At 49.2% G+C, this 20,284-nt stretch overlaps 1 protein-coding gene and 2 long non-coding RNA genes across 6 annotated transcripts; 2 read left to right on the top strand and 1 right to left on the bottom strand.

Annotated features, from left to right (window-relative positions):
- The first annotated feature begins 873 nt into the window (after window positions 1-873).
- FMOD (fibromodulin) lies at window positions 874-10,038 on the top strand. Its single transcript, XM_033410521.2, has 3 exons — window positions 874-1,001; window positions 3,713-4,703; window positions 9,188-10,038. Exons 2-3 carry the CDS (start codon window positions 3,722-3,724, stop codon window positions 9,337-9,339), a joined length of 1,134 nt encoding a protein of 377 aa, XP_033266412.1. The 5' UTR covers window positions 874-1,001; window positions 3,713-3,721; the 3' UTR covers window positions 9,340-10,038.
- Window positions 4,714-17,995, bottom strand: LOC117197685 (uncharacterized). Of its 4 annotated transcripts, none has more exons than XR_007477329.1 (4): window positions 17,577-17,995; window positions 12,821-12,902; window positions 11,404-11,516; window positions 4,714-8,371 (listed from the first exon to the last, which is right to left on the bottom strand). It is a non-coding gene; the product is annotated as an uncharacterized LOC117197685 (long non-coding RNA). The 4 variants fall into 4 exon arrangements; XR_007477328.1 differs by lacking the exon at window positions 17,577-17,995 and adding an exon at window positions 17,495-17,535; XR_004478483.2 differs by lacking the exon at window positions 11,404-11,516 and having other exon boundaries at window positions 4,715-8,371.
- LOC125964358 (uncharacterized) lies at window positions 14,896-19,001 on the top strand. Its single transcript, XR_007477331.1, has 3 exons — window positions 14,896-15,312; window positions 16,011-16,224; window positions 18,893-19,001. It is a non-coding gene; the product is annotated as an uncharacterized LOC125964358 (long non-coding RNA).
- Window positions 19,002-20,284: the final 1,283 nt, after the last annotated feature.

Raw genomic sequence — 20,284 nt, 5'->3', positions numbered from 1 at the left:
GCCACACAGCAGTCTCTCCCATGTGCTTTTAAAAATGTAGGTCAGATCTTTTCACTTCCTCTGCTTAAACATTCAGAATAAAAGTTAAATCCATGCCATGGCCTAAAAGTCCCTTCATGGTCTAGCTCCTGCCTACTTCTCCGACCTCATCTTCCCCTTGCTCAGGGTCTCTACATCTGTAAAATGGCCACAACAGCAATCATCTCTGGGCCGGGGGCCTCACACAAATTACCTCACAGAGTCCTTGCTACAACTCAACAAGGTACTTGTTGCTAACCCTAAGATCATCATGAGACAGGCGAAAGTGCATGAGGCTAGTGAACAGTAAGTGATCAACAAATGTGAGTCCCTTTCTTCCCTTTTATCACAGTGGCGAGAGAGAAACCCTACAGCCCAGACAGGTCTACACTGGTCAGGGATGGAACTGGAGCCAGAGCCAGCTGTCCTGTGTCCTCTCCCTTAGTCCATTAGCCTAACCACCTGCCCGTAGAGGGCGCCGGAGCCCAGAAGGGTGAGCCCTCGCTCTCCCGTGGGACCCGTGGGTTGCTGAAAGAGTTAAGATGCCTCTTCCCAAATCCTGGCCCTCCCCATCCCTGCATCTGCCCTTGTGGGTTTAACGAGAAATCCAGGCGCTTCGTAAGAGACTGTACAAATAACTTCGAGGGCGCCACTAACTCATTCAGCAGAAAGAGACCCTGAGCTGCCAATGCTTTAGGGCAGATGAGTGGAAAGAAGGTGGTTTTTATAGAGTCAGGCGGACAGCAGGATTTTGCGCGGTTGAGTGTGAGCTCCGCCCCTGCAGCAGAGCCGAAAAAGCCAGGATCCGGGCTCCTCAACCCCTCTCTTCACAACATTTGATTAGGAATGTGGGGGCGGGCCCTGGCCTGGCACAGACACACACACTCTCAGTAGACACCCTCACTCCTCTCCCTCTCACACGCTCTCCAACCAAGGAGGCCAGACAGAGAGACGTGGTCATTCTCTGAAAGGTTCAACTCGAGGTAAGTCAGTCATTTTACTTCAGGTTTTGTCCCTGGTAGTTCCACAAAGGGACAACAGCAAAGAGGCTGGGGAGCAGGGCAAGGGCCGGGCGGAAGGAGTCATTCGTCCTTCTCCCATCTGGGCTGTGTCCCAGGATGCTGGAGCCGGGAAAGGGGAGTAGAAGGAAGGGTTTCCAACATGCTACCTTTGTCCTACAGTTTCTTTGTTGTTGGGGGACATCCAATTCTCAGGCATGAAAAAGTGAAGGGCCAGGTATCTAGCATAGCCAGCTCTGCCCCACTACTGCTCAGAAAGCCCACCATCCTAGCCCTGTGTCCCTGCAGTCTCTCTTCAGAAGGGTTGTGGTAACTAAATTCTGTTATGAGAGCGGAGAGGGAGTTTTGTGTAGTGTGTGTGTGCGTACGTGTGCATGCACACGCGTGCTTGTGTGTTGCTGGGGTGAAAGGGAAAGAATACACAGAAATATTGAGACTTGACCAGGTCCAAGGAGCTGTGAAATGGGGATCCAATTCAGGTTAGGGAATAGCTCTGGCTTGACCTCCTGGACTCTGACAGAAGGGAGAAATGGTTCTCTAGAATGGAGAAATGAAAGAACGGCAGTAACTCCTGAGTAAGCTCCCCCCAACTCAGAGAGTGCCAGTCCTAGAAACTCTCCACCTTACAAAGCTCTGAGCACAGGAGGGTCTCTATCATTGGGGGTGGGGTGGGTGAGGATTTAAGAGTATAAACCCTGGAGCAACATTGCTAAGAGATGGGGGTAGGGTAAAGAGAGGAATAAGGTACCACCAAACCCTTTTAGCCGTCATGACTCCAAAGGAGACTCAAGTGGGCAGGATGCACAGCCCTGGAAGGCTGGGTCTCGAAGAGGAAGATGGCTCTTGTCTGCCACGGTGCCTAGTCTGGAAGGAGAAATGGAGACAGAGGCTCACTGTGCCAGCCTCCAGACAGCCACTGTGATCCTGCAGCAGCCCAGAGCTGAGCATGGAAAAATGTGCTACTGGTAATGGGCCATTCCGTCCGTCTTCCCCTGGCCAGTGCCAAGGCCCAGCCAGCATGCCCAGGCAGTGGGTGGCTGGGTTGGCCCCTCAGAAACACTGTGGGCTCTTTGTCTGAGGCTGCCTGAGGATGAGCCCGGGGCCTCGCCTCTGCGACCCAGGGGCCTCGCCTCTGCAACCCAGAGGCTAATGGAATAAAGTGGGCCTAAGGGAATTGCTTTCAGGGGACAGAGAGGTCTGACAGAGACGGTGGCCAGAAGGTGACTAGATTGTCACTATTAGGGTCCTTCTCATCGGTTCATTGGATTTGATGTTGGCTTTTAGACTCCTTTCTTTCTCCTGTCCACGGGTGCCAACCCCAGCCAAGGGCCAATAGCAATGTGAATGGTATACGTGCCTATTCCCAGACCAAGAAAGGTTCTAAGGTCTTCTGTCCAAGGGTGACAATCACCCCTCTGGAAGGGACCCATTGCTTACAGGGGTTATGCAGTGCTTTGGCTATAGGTATTCAGAGTAAGACATCCAGACTGATATGCCACCCCATGACCCCTCATCTTCCACTCCTTCAGCTTCCCTCTCAGGTGACACCAAACCCACACTTCTCTCTAAACCTACCCTGCTCTCATCTCGCTAGCATAACAAGCTCGAAGGCAATGGGCTGCCAGGAAATGTGGGGGCCTAGATATGGAGACTGGTAATCCAGAGGTGGCTTGGGATGGGAGAGAAGGATGCCAGAATCCCATTCTAAAGGCATGTTCCCTTGGGCATACTCAAGAGGCTTCAATTCCTGTTCCATTGTTTGATGTTCCTCATTCATTCTCTTGGTCCCATTTGGCTCTTGCATAATGTCCATGGTGGAGCGGGAGAAGTAGTAACACTTTACTGGACAAGTGCAGGAAGACTTGCATGCACTCAGTACCCACTCTAGAAGACAAGTGCCACACCTGGGTGGCAGTGGGCCCAGTCTGGAGGGAATCTGTAACTGTTACATGAAGACCCTGTGCCGGCCAAGTTGCATGTGTAGCCACAGACTGCCAACCAGAGAGTTTCCTCCCCAGCAGACTGTTACAGGTGCTGGTACCACGAGCCCAGGCCTTGTGGTGGCTGCAGGGGGACCACAGCACTCCCCACAGACTCAAAACAGAAACCCTCTGCCTTCCCAAGTAGTTCAGATCTTCCCCTTTGAGATCTCAAGCCACTTCTGGCTGTTTCCCAGAGATATGGAAAGAGCCAGAGGGCTTTTTCCTTGGACTCTTGGGAAACATTATGTCCTGGGGAGTCCAAACTGGATGTGAATTCAGGCCTAAAGAGCACCCACCACCACTACCACTCCCATGGGAATTGCTGTGGCCTTTCTAGCTCCCCCAACAGTACCTTCAGGTTGCTAGAGGTTCCTATGGGCCTGCCCTCCAAAACAAATGCAGCACCTCCATTCAAGCTCCTTTTAATCTCAAAGGCTATGTTTCTGCGACTCTATGACCAGAGGAAAATGCACCTAGCTCCCCGCAGACAGCCACGTTTCTGCTGGACCAAGTGTGCAGGGGCGGCACTGGGAGGAGGCCCAGAGGAAGTGAGAGCAAGGCTACTGCTCACAGCTGTTTGCTGCTGAAGTCAGGTCTGCGTAGCTCAAAGACTAAGGCTCACCTGCTCTGCCTCCCTGCCTCCCTAGAGTCTCACTCACGCCTGCTTACTCTGTTCTCTCTCCCTTCTTGCAGAGAGACAACATGCAGTGGGCTTCCCTCCTGCTGCTGGCAGGGCTCTGCTCCCTTTCCCGGGCCCAATATGAGGAAGACTCCCACTGGTGGTTCCACTACCTCCGCAGCAACCAGCAGTCCACCTACTACGACCCCTATGACCCTTACCCTTATGAGCCCTATGACCCTTACCCCTATGGGGGAGAGGAAGGTCCAGCCTATGCCTACGGCTCTCCACCCCCACCAGAGCCCCGCGACTGCCCCCAGGAGTGCGACTGCCCCCCCAACTTCCCCACAGCCATGTACTGTGACAACCGCAACCTCAAGTACCTACCCTTCGTCCCCTCCCGCATGAAATACGTCTACTTCCAGAACAATCAGATCTCTTCCATCCAGGAGGGCGTTTTTGACAACGCCACTGGGCTGCTCTGGATTGCTCTCCATGGCAACCAGATCACCAGTGATAAGGTGGGCAAGAAGGTCTTCTCCAAGCTGAGGCACCTGGAGAGGCTGTACATGGACCACAACAACCTGACCCGGATGCCTGGCCCACTGCCTCGATCCCTGAGGGAGCTCCATCTCGAGCACAACCAGATCTCGAGGGTCCCCAACAACGCGCTGGAGGGGCTGGAGAACCTCACGGCCTTGTACCTCCAACACAACGAGATCCAGGAAGTGGGCAGTTCGGTGAAAGGCCTCCGGTCACTGATCTTGCTGGACCTGAGTTACAACCACCTTCGGAAGGTGCCTGATGGACTGCCCTCAGCCCTTGAGCAGCTGTACCTAGAGCACAACAATGTCTACTCGGTCCCCGACAGCTACTTCCGGGGGTCGCCCAAGCTGCTGTATGTGCGGCTGTCCCACAACAGTCTCACCAACAGTGGCCTGGCCTCTAACACCTTCAATTCCAGCAGCCTCCTTGAGCTCGATCTCTCCTACAACCAGCTGCAGAAGATCCCCCCAGTGAACACCAACCTGGAGAACCTTTACCTCCAAGGCAATAGGATCAATGGTGAGACTTTCGCAAAGGGGAGTGGGGAGGGCTGTCTGCTGCATTGGAAAGACCCAATTCTGAGTGCTGGGGGCAATACAGAAGAAATAGAAGTAGGGGAACCAAAGAGTACCAATGAAGTAAGCTGAAAACCCTGCCATATCCCTGTACAAAATGGTACATAGTGGCATACTCTTATACTACACAGCAGTGCTAGGAAAAGTCAGTGGGAGAGTGGGTTGGTACGGAAGAAGACTTCCCAGAAGAGGTAAGTCTCAATCTAGGTCTTGAGAGATAAGCGGGCATGGGCTGGAGGAACACAGGACTGGGCCCTTCTGAGAAATGCAATTGCCACAAACAAAGGGACCAGTCATTTAACAGGCCACCTGGAGAGGGCAGCCAGGAAATTCCTGTGTCTAAGAGGTAGGGGTCATGTGTTAAGCAGTGAGAGAGGAGTTGGGAGAGGTTGGGGAGGTGGCAGTTCATAGACAGGGGGGTTTAAGTTGAACTTCTACGGTCCGTCTCAGGAGGAAAGTGTGCTGTTAAGAAACCGTGGTATCTGCACTTTCTCACTGACCCGGAAGAGGATGAGCTCTCTGTTTCCACCTGATCTACTCATGCCTCGACAGCCTGGTCTTGTGTCTGGATGTTTATTTGCTTTTTAAACATAACAACTGGTGGACAAGAATTTGTAGCCTCTCAGAGCTGAATGCGGCACTTGCTCTGGCTGGTTCTCCCTGGAGTACAAGGAGCCCCTGGTGGCAGGGCAGAGGCCCCCTAGGGTAACATGAGCCTGACCACCGCCAAACCCTGGGGTGGTGGACAAGGACAAGGGCTTCTTGTTTTCCAAGCTCTTCCCAGAAAAGGCCTAAAGTGCTGCCTCTCTGTGTCCAAGAACTAAAATCTTCATTTCAGATTGGATTATCTAGTTGATTTTCAGCTCCCTCTCAGGACCTTGTGTTCACAATGTGCTTACATTACCCCAGGGCCTCTGATATCTTAATCCAGCTGGAAGGTACAGAGCCAGATTTTAACCTCTCTTCCTCTGCAGCAAAGTACCCCTCTCCCAGGGGAATGAAGGACTCATTAATGACCATTGGCAAAGGGCTCTGAAGTAGAGCCTGCTGAGAGCAAACAGCACCATCAAAGCATGGATAGGGACTGAGTCTACAACCTCTCCCATCAATACTTTCTCTCCCTGTGCTCAGGGAACAGATCAGTCGTTTGGCAAGATGTTAACGAGCTAGACAGCCCTCTGAGTGAGAGAGGCACCAGTCCCAGAGGTTGACTGTGAGGTAGGCAAGGTGAAGAGGTCCCTGGTTCTCTAGTTGGAAGTGCAAGACACCATCATGTATAGGGCAAACTGTTTTGTATTTAAAGTCTCTCTTTCTTTGGGGGGTGGGGGTGTGGGGGTGCGGGTCTTCCTATTCCCAAGGCAGGGTTCTCTGGTCTCCAAGATGTTGCATGCTGCAAAGGGTTTGACATTTGCTTGTAGCTGTTCATCATCCCACCCAGAAGTCACCACTACTTATCTGCCACCCATTCTAAATACAGGAGGATCGTCACAACAGAAACGTCATATTGTATACAGTGCTTTATCAGAGTTTGACCCTGAAAATGTGACAGCAAAGAGCAGCTGTCACAGGAGAGAAGCCGTTAGTTATTGCCTGACTGTACAATCAGAAAACTTGGGGTGAGGAAGTCTCCATTGCAGCATCTTGTCACCCTGTCTTCTTGCAGAACCACATCTGCCGCTCAAATACAAGGTGGTTCACCCCTTCCAAAAGCTCTGCTAAAGATAAAATCACTTTAGTCGAGTGTCTCAAGGTCTTGCAAGAAATTTCTCCCTTAAGTCAAACCTAAAAATGTCCAGTGCCTACCCCAAATCCCTTCTTGTGCAATTTAAGCCAAAGCCCCTTTGTCTGGATATCTCCCTTTTAGTCTTCTTTTGGCAAAATAATACCAACTCCTTATTTTTCTTAATTAGTGGATGAATACATGTAAAGTGCTTGGTTCGCCTGGCACATTATTGAAAAAGCAATACACAGTAACTATATTATAAGCTTTTCTTCTATTGCCACTTTGAAATTGCCAGGTACAGTTTTGTTCTGTTTTATTTTTTTCATCGCAAAGATGGGGAAACTGAGACACAGAGAAGGAAAGGCAATCTCTTTAGGTCACCCAGATCTTGTAGCATAGCCTCTACCATCAACAGCAAAGGACTGAAAGCCAGGCTTCTCTAGCTGAGAATGGAAGGAGTATCTCTCTGATTCAGACCAACAGCAGGAAAGACAGTTCTCCAGGCTCAGGCCCTCGCCTGGGCCAATGTGAAGGAGGTCTCCCTGCACAGCTGGTCAGGGACCCAGAGCAGGGGTGGGTGGTGAAGGTGGGATATTGAAGCAACCCTCTGAGAGGGGAGCTAAAAGGACAGGAGCTGAAGGGTGTGCAGTGGAATTAGGCCCGGCCCTCTCCCTCCCCCTTCCTTCTTCCATTAGCATCTCCCTCAGTTTTTCCAGCCTGGCAAGAGCAGGAAACACAGCTCAGAATGTTATCCAGCAGCTCTGAGATCCAGGGGGCAGGGCGGGTGTACCAGGAGGAATTTGGAAAGACTTTTGTCAGAATTTAATCCGGGATGGAAAGTGTCCTCCGGAGTCTCCAAGCAGAAGCCCCGTCCTATTCATGAGCTTAGGGAAGATAAACAGGGGGCTCACGGTGCTCAACCTGTGGATAGAATCTACACATGCTGTGTGCTGAGCAGCCCCTCAGTGCTCAACAGTTGGGATCCAGGACTTTAGCAGGCAGTCTGAAGGCCCCAGGATGGTGTAGAGAATCTATGGTGGAACCTCTAAGTGCAGTCTGCCGACAGGGTTGGAGGTGATATTTAAGCTGGGCCACTTTACTTCTCCCCAGCCCAACTCACTCCACCTGTTCCACACAGACACCATAGACCTGGCCCCTGGCCTTGGCTCTGCCCCCAACCTGTCCACCTGGAGGCCACTTGATCTATTCCCTGGGACCAGAAAGGAAACATCCAAAAGCATTCCAGGTCTCCACCCCCACCCCGCACCGAGTGCTCTCCAAAGAAGGGTATTTCCTGTTCTCATTATTCTTTGGGGCTGGGTTTTCTATCTTACATTTGCAGTACAAGTTAACTGGCTGCAGCCTCAGCCCATCTCCTCTCTGTCAGTCTTGACAGAGACTGAAAAGAATTGCTAGCGCTAATTTAAAAAACAATTTCTTCATCTATCTAAGCCCTCCATACTGTCTTCCTTGCAACCTTCACGTTCATACCCATAATCTCTCCATCCACAATGCCCTCGAAGGTCACCTCTAGGAAGAGAGTTAGGAAAGCCTTCCTCCCATTCCTCCTGCCCTGCTCCAGGCTGACACACAGCTCCTGACCACTGTGGCAAGCAGAGGAATGCCTCTGGTTGAGGCAAAAGCAAGCCCAGCTCTGGGTCTGCCTAAGTGTTACAGCCTACGGAGACCCGACAGGTAACCTCACCCAAAGCCCCTTTGACATGAGCCACCTTCCTGATGCTCTCACACATCGTGTTGAAGGCAGCCTCTAGGGGCTTCAGCAGCTTCTCAGTGGTGACTCTGGCTGTCCTTGCTGGAGTTTTAGCTGAGTTCTTGGTTTTTATCCTTCAAGTTCCTGACCCAGCAGGCTAGAGACAGAGGTGGCTGATCTGTCCAAGAGGACAACCAGAGGGAGAACAAGGTGAATGGTAGCAGAAGGATTTGTATTTAAATCAAACAGAACTACTGTATCAATTAGGACTGCATGGTTTGGAGGGAAAATCTTCAAAAAAGGGTACTTCTTTTGAGATTACAAAAAAGGAGGGTAAACCGTATCATATTAAATGTGGGATGCAAGAGAGTTATTTATTGGACTTTTGAGCTCCATAGCAGCCCTGTTTATCTATCAGTTTCCATCTCCTTAGACCTCAGGGCCTTGCTCACTCCTTTGGCCTTACTCAGAATGTACACGGACAACGCCCTCAAAGCTCTGCACTCAGAGACACTTGTCTCTCAGTCTAGATTTTCTCTCTTTAATTTTCTGCCACTTGCTCTATCTGCAAAGTGTTAGGAAATAGTCCAGATTTAAGTCCCTGCATTTCCCCAGTCTTCCTTCTTAAAGCAATTCGGAAACACCCTCCTCTCCAAAAGCAATCAAAGCTGCTAGGGTTCGTCTTTGACTGCCTTCTGCTGCCACCTGCTGCCTAAAGATGGGAAAAGATCAAGGCCTGGCTGGAAGGACATTCCAGGGTCTACAGAGAGGGATGAGTATGAGGTGGAGCTATGCAGGCAGAGACCCCACTCTGTCTCTGGTTCTGCCCACTAATTGGTGCAAGTATGACTCCGATCCTGGAAAGTGCCTGCCCCACCCAGCCGAGTTCCACCTCTCACATTAGAAGCTTCACAGAGGAGGTCTGGCCTCACTGCAGACCCAGGTCCCTGATCTGGGCTTCTCCGACCCACCCCCACCCCTCTTGTTCCCACAGAGTTCTCCATCAGCAGCTTCTGCACCGTGGTGGACGTCATGAATTTCTCCAAGCTGCAGGTGCTGCGCCTGGACGGGAACGAGATCAAGCGCAGCGCCATGCCGCCCGACGCACCCCTCTGCCTGCGCGTCGCCAGCCTCATCGAGATCTGAGTGGCCCACGCACTGGGCGCGGGGCCAGAGCCCCCGTGCCCCTCTGCATTTGGCTTGATGGTTTGGTTTGGCTTTTGCTGTAAGGTCTGGGACAGACCATGTGACAGAAGTCCATGGGCTCCCTCTACAGTTTTCTACCCTGTAGGCAAGTTCAGGTGGAATCAGGGGACAGGCAGCCTTCTTCTGAGGGACATGAAACTCTCCTTTCCAGGACAGAAGTGGTGGCAGACTTCTTCAGGGACTTCTGTCCCTGAAGTCCCAACCCCAGAAATCTCATTACCCGTTCTTCACAACGATCTGGTGCCGTGAACCCTAAAATTTGCTTGAGCAATAGTACATAACCTTACTTTTTAAACCATCACTGATTCTGTCTGTGAGCAGCGCTTGACAGCTCTGCCATGTGCTGGGCTAGGTGTGCAGTTACTCTGGGCTCCCACTCGCTGCTTCTCAATATATACCTCTTTGGCCAACTGCCTCCTCTTAAGTCCACCTCATCCACTCAACATGGCCCCACAGACACGTCTTCTCTGCCTTGGGCAGAGGCAGGAGACCCCAAGGCATGTGCTCATCTGCCCAGTGCCTGTGCAGAGAACTCACACTCGCATCTGAGGTTGGAAGGACACCAAGAGTCACCTCTACACCAGAGGTCACCAGTATGATGACCATGTTCTTGGCTTGATGTGGGAGGAGAAAAGCAACCTCAGGCTTAGCTAAATGTATAGGGCTAGATTTTAACAGCTAAGCAATTCTTTGAAGGTGGATCAGACTTCAGAAGAGGAAAGGCCATGGACTCAGCTGGAGACTAGTTTGGGCTTGACTGAAAAAAAAAAAAAAAGAGGAAAGGCCAGATTCTGCTTATCGTCAGCATCCATAATGGAGGCAAACACACCTCGAATTGGCTGAATTGAGGAAGCAGCTGCAGTAGTTTCATGCTTAGCCAGCACTCTCTGCATTCCCAGCAGCTCCCTACTTGGGTCTTTATCTTCAAAGGCAGAGTCCATGCGGTTCTCAAAGCATGAGAGAGGTAATTTGTCCTCTCCTCTTATGCAAGCAGAAAGGTCTATATCCTGATGGGAGAGACAGACTCCAACCAGCCCAGGATTTGCCAAAGGAGGAGGCTGTGGTATTAATTGTTTTCTCCTAAGGCCACAGTTAATAGTACCAGCTCTGGCTGGAGACGCTCATTGGGTCAGTGAAGCCCAGGCCCGGCAGCCAAATCTTGCCTGTACTGAGCACAAAACCCTCTGCTTTCACATCTCTGAGCTACACTCTCATTACTGAAGATGGCTGTTGCTTTATAGCTTGGGTGGAGAGCAATTAGTTCTTCCCATTTCTGAAAGGAGTGTTGTCTGGGGACCTAACCCTCCTGCTCTTTGGGGTACCATTGGGATGGAGCCATCCAGGCAGCCATGGCCAGGGACTGCTTGAGGACAGCTAGCCCTAATCTGCTCCTTGCCCAGATGCCACTGTGTCCCTGATACAGTGTATGCTTTGAAGCCGTTTTCCTGAAAAGGGAAGGGGGGGATACTTGGACTGCTTCTTGGCTCCAGACCTTGAAATCCACAAAAGCCAAACCAGCTCATTTCAACAAAGGAGCTCTGAGGTGAGGGGCAAGGCTGCCCCTTGCCCCAGGGCTCTTCAGAAAGTATCTGCATGTGAACACCATCATGCCTCTATAAAGGATCCTTATCACAGGAAAAGCATGAGTGGTGGCTAACCCAACCAATAAAGTTATTTTACAATTGCATCTGCAAGAATGGAGTCAATTAAGGCAGACACAGAAGGGTTACTTTAAGGGGGGGGGGGTCACATAAGCCTCAGACTGGAGGAGCCCACTTTCTCATCTATTCTGCTTGGGTAGATATAGCTAAGAGGTTTTTAAAAAGTCACCTGTATAAAATCTCTAGTTAGCAAACTCTGTGCTCTGGAAGTTCTTCTTTAAGTCTAACTTCAATCTCACTAGCTCCATATTTCCTTCCATTTGGTCCCCAAGAGATAAAGAAAAAAATTATTTTTTTCAATCATTCTATCATTTTTCTCCTTCAACCATCCTCCCTTGTTTACCCAGTAATTATGGCGCTGGTGGGTCCAGAGTATTGTTGTCTTAACCGCGCCTGCCCTCTAGTGGCAACTATGTAGAACTGAGGGCAGTCAAGTACTGCAAAGCCAAGTTGGGCCTGGAAGAGGAAAATAAGCATTCAAGTAGCCCATCTGCTCTTTCATTCAACTTCTCAATGCACATTTCTTTTTTCTTTTTTTAAAGAAGATGTTGGGGGTAGGAGTTAATTAATTAATTTTTGCTGTGTTGGGTCTTCGTTTCTGTGCGAGGGCTTTCTCTAGTTGTGGCAAGTGGGGGCCACTCTTCATCGCGGTGCGCGGGCCTCTCACTATCGCGGCCTCTCTTGTTGCGGAGCACAGGCTCCAGACGCGCAGGCTCCGTATTTGTGGCTCACGGGCCCAGTTGCTCCACGGCATCTGGGATCTTCCCAGACCAGGGCTCGAACCCGTGTCCCCTGCATTAGCAAGCAGACTCTCAACCACTGCACCACCAGGGAAGCCCTCAATGCACGTTTCTTGAAAGCCTTTAAGAGCTAGGCTTGTGCTTTTAGGACAATTCACTATTTTCTAATAGAGAAATAACCACAACTGATATTTACTGAGCTGAATATATTATTTACTGAAGATATTCACTAATATATTCTGTGAAATTCTGTTTCTAAATCCAGTGCTTCTCAAGGGGGTAGCAGGGGTGGATTATCCATCAGGCTCTGATGGATAAAAGTTGTCTCTTTTCCTTTAAGCTACCGTTTGATCAGTACTTATGTGTTAGGTGTTTTATTTATATGGCTTCATTAGCATTCCTAAACATTCTATGCCATTGGTACTATTATTTTCACTATTTTATATAGATGGAGAGACTGAGGCACAAAGAGGCTGAGGTCACCCAGGAAGAAAGCATCGAGGCCAGGATCTGACCCCAGGCCATCTCTCTCCCCAGCCTGCCAGTTTTGCTATACTGTTTCTACTGTGCTAGCCTGAAGATCTCTGTGTTACTGGTGTATGCAGAACTGCTAGGAGTGTGGGGGATGCTTGGTGGTAGATGGGGTCTCACAAGGGGGGGGGAGGCCATCCGACTTTATTTTTTGTGGACCTAAATCCATTCTGCTAGCATTCACAGTCCCTTTATGAATTTTCCCATTAAAATTCACTCTTCATCAATAAATATTTACCACAAGCCCTTGGTCAGGCACTGGGGATACTGCAGACAATAAAGGAAAGCCTTCCTTGCCATTGGGGGATTTATAATCTGGTGCAGTGACAAGCAGTGAACTAAAGAGTCACCCCAAGGACCACATAGTTACAAACTGAGAAAGGGCTGTGAAGGAGATGAGGATGGGTCTACATGAGGATTATCAAGGAGCCTGACCTAGTCTGGAGGAACAGGGGCAGATAATCAGATATGGAGGGAGAGTGTACTTACCTAGATGAAGAGATGGGAGGAGAGTCCAGCAGAGATAACAGCATGTATAGACCTCCTAATGCAGGAGGAAGCTTCCTGGACACTGAAAGACAGCAAAAATGGCTGGGGGCACAGTGGCAAGGAGCAACGAGGCTGGAGCTGTAGGCAGGGGTAAAACCAACTACTGCCTTTATTCTCTTATTTCAGACACAAGTACCAAAAAACTTTACCAACATTCCAAAGCCCCGGCTCAATCTCACAGTTCTGTCTTCCAGCAACTAACGGGCAGATCTCACTTCGCACCATCAGAGCCTTTTCTGAAACTTTTAAAGGTGGCAATCCATGCCCACTTTCTCCCATTCGGCTCTGATCAGTACCGAGCCCCAATGGACACTTAACCAATAATCAAAGCAACAGAAGGTATGGTGTAACCAGGGAGTCTTGACATTTGTGGACCCCTTTGGCAGCCTGCCAAAGCCTATGGACCTCTTCTCAAAATGTTTTTGAAGGTATAAAATAAAATCCATTGGATTCCAAAGGAAACCAATGAAGTACAGTTATCAAAATGTATAAATATTTTAGATCATATATATATAAATATTTATTAATGTCATAAATAATGAGATCCAGCAACAAGTCTAAATACAGTCATTTCGAAGTGCTAATAAGCATGAATGTATGTATTTTCAATAACTGTAATGTGATATGAAAATATCTGTAATTTCAGTTGGTGACAAAGCTTCAGGCTGCTAATATTGCAGTGACTTGTTACCTTCATAATTGAAGGGAATGCTAAATTTCAGTTAGCAGTGTGAAAAATGAAGAGTCAGTGTTTTCTCATCCAAGTTCTGGGACCCTCCCTAAATTAAGCCATGAAAAGACAGGCAGAAAGGCAGATCATAGAGGAAAGGCAAGAAGAGAAGGCAAATCATGGTCTTGTCTCTCTATGAGCACAGCTCAATCATTCAACAATTTTTTCTGTATGCAAAATCCTGAGCCAGATAATGTCAATAGTTGGTGCATTTAGTGTATGAAAGAATGAATGTAAAGGTCTCCAGGTACTTGCTGTGGAATTTGGTGGAGACAAAAATAACTAACTTGCATTACATCCACAGGGGAAGTAGAGAGTTGTTTGTGTCTTTAAACTTTACAGAGTAGCACTTTCTGTATTACTCTGCTTCTTTCAGTGAACATTGTGTGTTCAAGATTTATCCATATTGATTCTTGTGGTTCCAGTTCATTCATTCTAACCATTGTGTGAAAACACCTAAATTTATTTCTCTATTCTCCTTTTGAGGGACATTTAGATTATTTTCAATACTGTAATGTTAGAAACAAATGATGCAGTGAACATCCTTTTATCTGTCTCTTTGAGATTGCATTTGAGAGTCTCTCTAGCGTTTACATCAGGATTTCTTAACAGTGCGCTACTGGCCTTTGGCTCTGGATAATTCTTTGTGGGGCAAGGGGAGGGGGGACAGAGTGGACTGCCTGTAGGATGTTTAGCAGCATCCCTGGCCTCTATCCACGAGATGCCATTAGCATCTGTCCCCTCCCCAGTCCAACTCAAAAATATCTCCAAATTTGCCAAATGTTCCCTGGGGGGTCAAAACCACCACCAGTTAAAAACTACTGGTATATATGCCCAGGAGGGAACTGCTAAGTCGTGAAATATGAACAATTTACCTCTACTAGATTCTGTCAAACTGCTCTCCAAAGGGGTTGTACGAATGTGCACTCACACCAGTTGTACCTGAGCCTCCATTTCCCCACATCCCCATGACGCCAAATACTGCTTCAGACTTTAGTAATTTGGACAGTCTAATGGATGAGACTTGGTATTGATATTTATTTTAATTTGCATGCCCATCTTTTTCTTTTCAAAGATGATAGCAATTACACTGATCTATTCCTTCTTAGAAGCTATGCTGAGCCTTTGTTGACAGTCTCCAAAAAGGAAAGGAGCTAAATCTGCTGGCCCAGCACAGAGAACCTGGAGCTGGAATCTGCCTGCTGAGCATGCCGCAGCAGAACTGGTCCTCAACCCCATCCCAGACTAGCTCCCTCCACCAAGAAGGCTGGGGGGAGCCCCAAATGGGACACAGCCCTCTGTGCTGTGGGGAAGTGTGAGCAACTTGCATCTTTTCTAGTCTACCTGGCCATGGGAGCAAATACAGAGATTAGAAGGGGTAGGGAGGTGGTCTCTCTTGCCGGGTACAGGGGGCTGGGAATAACAGCATCCTCAGTGTCCCACCCAAAGCCCACCCCAAAGGAGCTGCTGTAGCTACAATGGCTGTGATGGCGTTTGTAAGCAGTGGCAGTGGGCAGGTGCAGATGAGAAAGCATCAGCAACAGGTAACTACATGAACAGTAAGTGAAGGGCAGCATCAAAGGTGAGCATCTCCCCAACCTCAGGTCACAAGGCACCAGGCCATGACTCATGAGCATTGGTGAAGGCAGCAGTGAGGATGGTCTGTAAGACCCCACACCCCACCAAGGATAGAAAGAGAGAGGTAAGAGGCAAGCAGCTGTGCTAGCTGCAGTAAGGCACGTCCACCTATTGGCTCCATTGTTACACCACCAGATCATCCTTTACTTGTAAGTCAGAAGAGGATATGTGGGGGATCCACAGTCAATACGACACATCATTTCATGTGTTAGTTGAGCAACCTGGTTAGACTGTAAATTCCTTAAAGGTAGAGAGCGTGTCATATGATCCCTCCATATACCTCACAACAGTTAGCACAAAGCTGGGTTCATAAGTTTTTAATAACAACTGTTGGATCATATTTCTGGGAGCCAAATGGAAATAGTAGCATAAAATGAATTTAATAGCCTGTTGCACACACCCACACCCACACCCACACAAACACACCCCTTTTAATTTCCAAAAAATATGAAGTGCTTTCAACAGTATGACCCCAGTTATTTTCCCAAAATATCTATAAAGTAAGGAGCCAGGTCTGATTCACCCACTTTACAGATAGGGTAATTGAGACCTAACACTTTTTATTGACTTGTCCCTAATGGCATATACTCAACACTGAAACCCAGGTCTGCTGGCTTCCCACTGAAATACACCCCAGTGCTGGGTGCCCCTTGCATCCTCCCTGTCCCCGGCATCTGGCACCACTGAGGCGCCCCAGACACATCATTGCTTTTGTTCTTAATAATGCAAAATATCAACGAAGGCCACTTCTGACATCAACAGGGTACAGCAGGTGATAGAACATGGCAGGATGACCACTAGGGGTCTGGGAGCACTGAACTGCCAGCCTCTGTGTTCACTGAAGAAAATCTATGGACCAGTGTGTAGCATTCGGGGGAGAGGCAGAGACTGCAGAAAAGATGAGTCTCTGAGCAACAAGAAAGGACTTCAGTGGAGAGTTTTGGGAAAAACTTAACAATCACACCTTGGTGTTACTGTAAGTATATGGAGAGGTCAGGTAAGGCACTCCATGAGTCCGTGAAAAAAAAGGAGACTGTTAAATCCTGTTAAAATGGGATTACTGTAAATCCTCAGACACTGCTGTTCTAAAATTTTTGAGAGGGAGGAATTTGAAGAAAAGTCCTTGACTCTGAGCTTCCACTGCAGGGGCACAGGTTTGATTCCTGGTTGGGGAATCCCTCATGCTGAATACGGCCAAAAAAAAAAAAACTTTGTTAAGAAAAGTCCTTGAGGAAAAACGAATCCTATCTTGCCAACAGATCTCTCCCTTCGTAAAATCTATGAGCTAAAACAGGACCCATGTGAAGGCTGGGAGCTGTGAGACTGTGCTAAGTTTTATTCTGAGTCCTAAATTGTTTTACTGATAGTAATTTTAAATGTCCCTAGAATCTAGTTGTTATCCCTAGCACCTAAACCAAGAATGGGGGGCTGAGATTAACTGTGGGGAAGTAATACTCATTCCTTCTTTATTAATATCTAAAATAATATCATTTATTAGGCATTATGTGTCAGGCATTTTGTCATAATAATGCTAGGAGGTAGGTGCTATTATCATTAGCATTTTTCATTGGTAAAAACTGAGGTTCAGAGAGGTGAAGTATCTGCTCAAGGTCACACAGCCAGTAGCAGTGGCAGAGCTGGAATTGTACCCTGTCACGGTCTCTAGAGTCTTAATCTTGATGCTACCGTGCTAGGTTCTTTGAATATGTATGTGTGTATGTTTGTGTGCATTGAGGTGGGGGAACAAAGTTATTCAAAATGCTTTCTCTTACAAAGCTTACAATGTATGTCCTCAGAAATGTATACTGTACTGTCTAGGAGGTTGGTGCCAATAGGTACAGTGTAATAAAGCGGATGATTAAGTTGGTTTTAGAGGATGGGTGACTGGTAACACGGCCCTAGGAGGGCGTGAGACACACAGATGTACAAAAAGAAAACGAAGAGGGCCCGAGTAACAAACTTGGGAAAATAAACGCCCAAATACAGAGGGACTTTGGAGAGAGGACCGAGGAGGTTTCAGAAACCCGGAACCTCCAAAATTGCTCAAGAAAGGCTGCACCAGCCCTGCAGTCGGTCAGGCTGTGAGGAAGGCCTGAGAAATGGAGGAAAGACCTAAGCTTTAGGGACCCGAGACGCTCTAGCAGCAGGTGGCGGGAGGGAGGGGGTCCCGTCACAGAGGCCGCCACTTCTCGGCCCCTCCCCCGCCTGCCTTTTCCTGGTGAAAGGCCCGATTCTCCGCTACCTACCCGCGTAGCACCTCCACTCCGAAAACTCGTAGTATCCCGCCTCCCCCCCCCCCCCCCCATTTTTAACTCCTCTCTGCCAAACCTCGACATCAAGGAGAGCTTTGACTGGTCCGCTGTGCCCCACGGCCAGCCAATCAGCAGCTTGTTACCAAGGTGGGGCTTCCCAGAGGGGGCGGAGGCTGCGGCACCACCCAGTTGCCAAACTAGGAAAACGAACTAGCTAGCGCGTTTGGTCGCGTTTCAAGGTCCCAGACAGCTTCTCCGTAGGGACTGAGGGACGTGGATGATTGGCCGGGGGCTCCTCCCTCTGCCCACATCCGGGAGGGAGGGAGCCAAACACCTGCCTGCCCTCACGCCCCCAGCCTCCCCGTAGCACCACCCTTGCGGTGCACGTCTGAGTGCGGGCGGCCCGCGCGGGATCATCCTCGGCTGTCCCCGACTGAAAGCCGTCGCCGTTGCCCCCCAGGCGTGTTGAGGACGGGAGAACTGCCTCGCTGGAAGGTGCAGAAAACAAGCCCACCTCACACGTTTGAGGCCGGCCAGACTGAGAAGTGAAGACAGGCTGAGATGCTGTATTGCACTGTGTGCCCCACAGTGACCAAGTGACCAGTTCATTCCACATGACCTTGTGGCCTGGGCGGGGCTAGAGTAGGGAAAGCCCCAAAAAGCAGAAGAATCAAATCTCAAGTCCCTTAACCCCTTTGAATTGGTCATCCCATCAGTAAAATAGGGCTAACAATAATGCCTAAACTGCCACAAAGCAAGGGTCTGGACCAGAGGGTTTCAGAGCCCCAGGTCCTGGAGCTGTTCGCTCGCCCTGGTGAAGGTGGAAGAGGGATGCAGGTGGGAAAGGGGGGCTACCCGAACAGGACTACTATTTTTGGAACAGCAAAGACCACATTTCCAACCGTAGCTCATTACAAATGGGAGAGAGGATGGAGGCAAATCTACACCCTTACCAAATTCCCCTTTGGCCTTGTACCCAATTCCCAAATTCCCTGTTTCTCTCAGTTTCCATTGTGTAGCCTATATAAATGCCTCCTGATCTGGTAATGGTAATGACAATAATATTTAATAACATTTGTTGTGTCCTTACAAAGAGCCAGACACTCTTCTAAGTGCTTCACCTATATTAATCCCCTCAAGAATACTGAGTGGGAGCAATTTTTTATCCTCATTTTAAAGATGAGAAAATTGAGGCATTGAACAATTAAATAACTTACCTGTGGTCGCAGAGCTAGTACATGGCAGAGCTGAATTCAAATTGAATCTGACTAGTATGTTTCTACCTAGGGACCTAGGGCCCCTGTGCTCTCGGGGGCACAGACTGCCTTTCGAAGCACCCTGTGCCCCCAAGAGCAGGACCTCCAATTATTTGCTTTCTCAGTATTTCCACAGACTCAGTGTATGGTCTCATCTTATAAAATGAAACTAGATAAAATGGTGAATTTTATGTTGCAGAAGTTTTACCACAAGTAGAAAGAAAGAAAGAAAGAAAAGAAGGAAAGAAAGAAAGAAAGAAAGAAAGAAAGAAAGAAAGAAAGAAAGAAAGAAAGAAAGAAAGAGAGAAAGAAAGAAAGGAAAGAAAAGAAAGAAAGAAAGAAAGAAGAAAGAAAGGAAGGGAGGGAGTGAGAGAGGGAGGAAGAGAAAATCCTCCTATCCGTCTGCCCAGTTCAGGTCACCATTGAACCAATCTGGAACATCCCTAAGTGCCAGAAGAGAAGGGGTAATCCCCTAAACTTAACAGTTTTGTTGTGTGTTTCCAAAATGGTTCCCTCTCAGGGCAGATACGAATTTAAAAGTTGGGGAGTGGTGGGCAGGAGTACAGAAGGGAGAAGCTGAGAGCCTGCTCACAGCTGGTGTAGGCAAAGACTATCCACAGGGCGTGCTTGGGTCTAGAGGGCAATCTCTGTTTCACTTCCCCTCCCCCATTCTCTTATTCCCTGAACCCTGACCTCTAGCTCAGTCCTCCCTCCCTCCCCCACCCCCACCCTCACCCATCCTGCACCCAGGTTCCCAGCAACTTGGGCACACCATCTGCCTATCCTCCCCCTTCCCCAGGGTCTTAGCTCCTTTTAGTGAGCCCTTTAAATAATTAAATGCCCCAAAGCCTTCCACACACTGATCCCAGCTCCTGGCCTGGGGTGTTATTCAAAGACCAGGAGCTGGGCTGGAGGGCTGCCAACCCCGACGTCTCAATTCAGCTCCTTTTTTTTCCTGCTCAGCTGCTGGGTGGTTAATGGGCCTTTCCTCCCGCTTTGGCCCCTCTGCCTGTCAGCCTAGTACGCAGAAACCAAACAAAAAGAAAAACGCTGTGAGGGACTGATGGGGGTGGGGAGGGAGGAAGACATCAGACCCACCTCCAACTGGGAAAGGGATGGGGACAGAGGGGGGACAGAGGGGGGACAGAGAGGGACAGAGCAGCTTTCCCTGCTCCCCATCCCTGCAGAGGAGCTGGGGCCACTCCCTCTAACCCTGGGGAGCTGTTTGGCCGAAGGGGGAGGGGGAGGGGTGTGACCAGGAGAGAGGGCTGGAGGCTGTCAATCACTTGGGTGTTTGGGGGCTTAGGCAGCTTCCTCATGCAAATCACCCTAGTGAATCACTGAAAGTTTGGTCCAGACACAAAGAAGCTGCTTCTCTCACCCACCGCCTCTCTTCACTGTACTACAGCAACCCCACCCCTAGCCAACCAAACAAAAGGCCCAAGCCCAGCGGTGCGTGAAGGAGTGAATGGGCGAGACCATCCCTGGTGACGTCCCACAAGACAGATGGCAACAGTTGCCCCACACC

The sequence above is a fragment of the Orcinus orca genome, chromosome 1, assembly GCF_937001465.1.
Source record: "Orcinus orca chromosome 1, mOrcOrc1.1, whole genome shotgun sequence".
NCBI lineage: Eukaryota > Metazoa > Chordata > Mammalia > Artiodactyla > Delphinidae > Orcinus > Orcinus orca.
The sequence above is the reverse complement of the archived record's forward strand: the minus strand, read 5'-3'. Positions and strand labels throughout refer to the sequence as shown.

Excerpts from the sequence above, each read along its gene's own strand:
- FMOD (XM_033410521.2), top strand. The coding sequence starts at position 3,722 with ATGCAGTGGGCTTCCCTCCTGCTGCTGGCAGGGCTCTGCTCCCTTTCC. Across the intron at positions 4,704-9,187 it reads CCAAGGCAATAGGATCAATG|AGTTCTCCATCAGCAGCTTC; the intron begins GTGAGACTTTCG and ends TTGTTCCCACAG.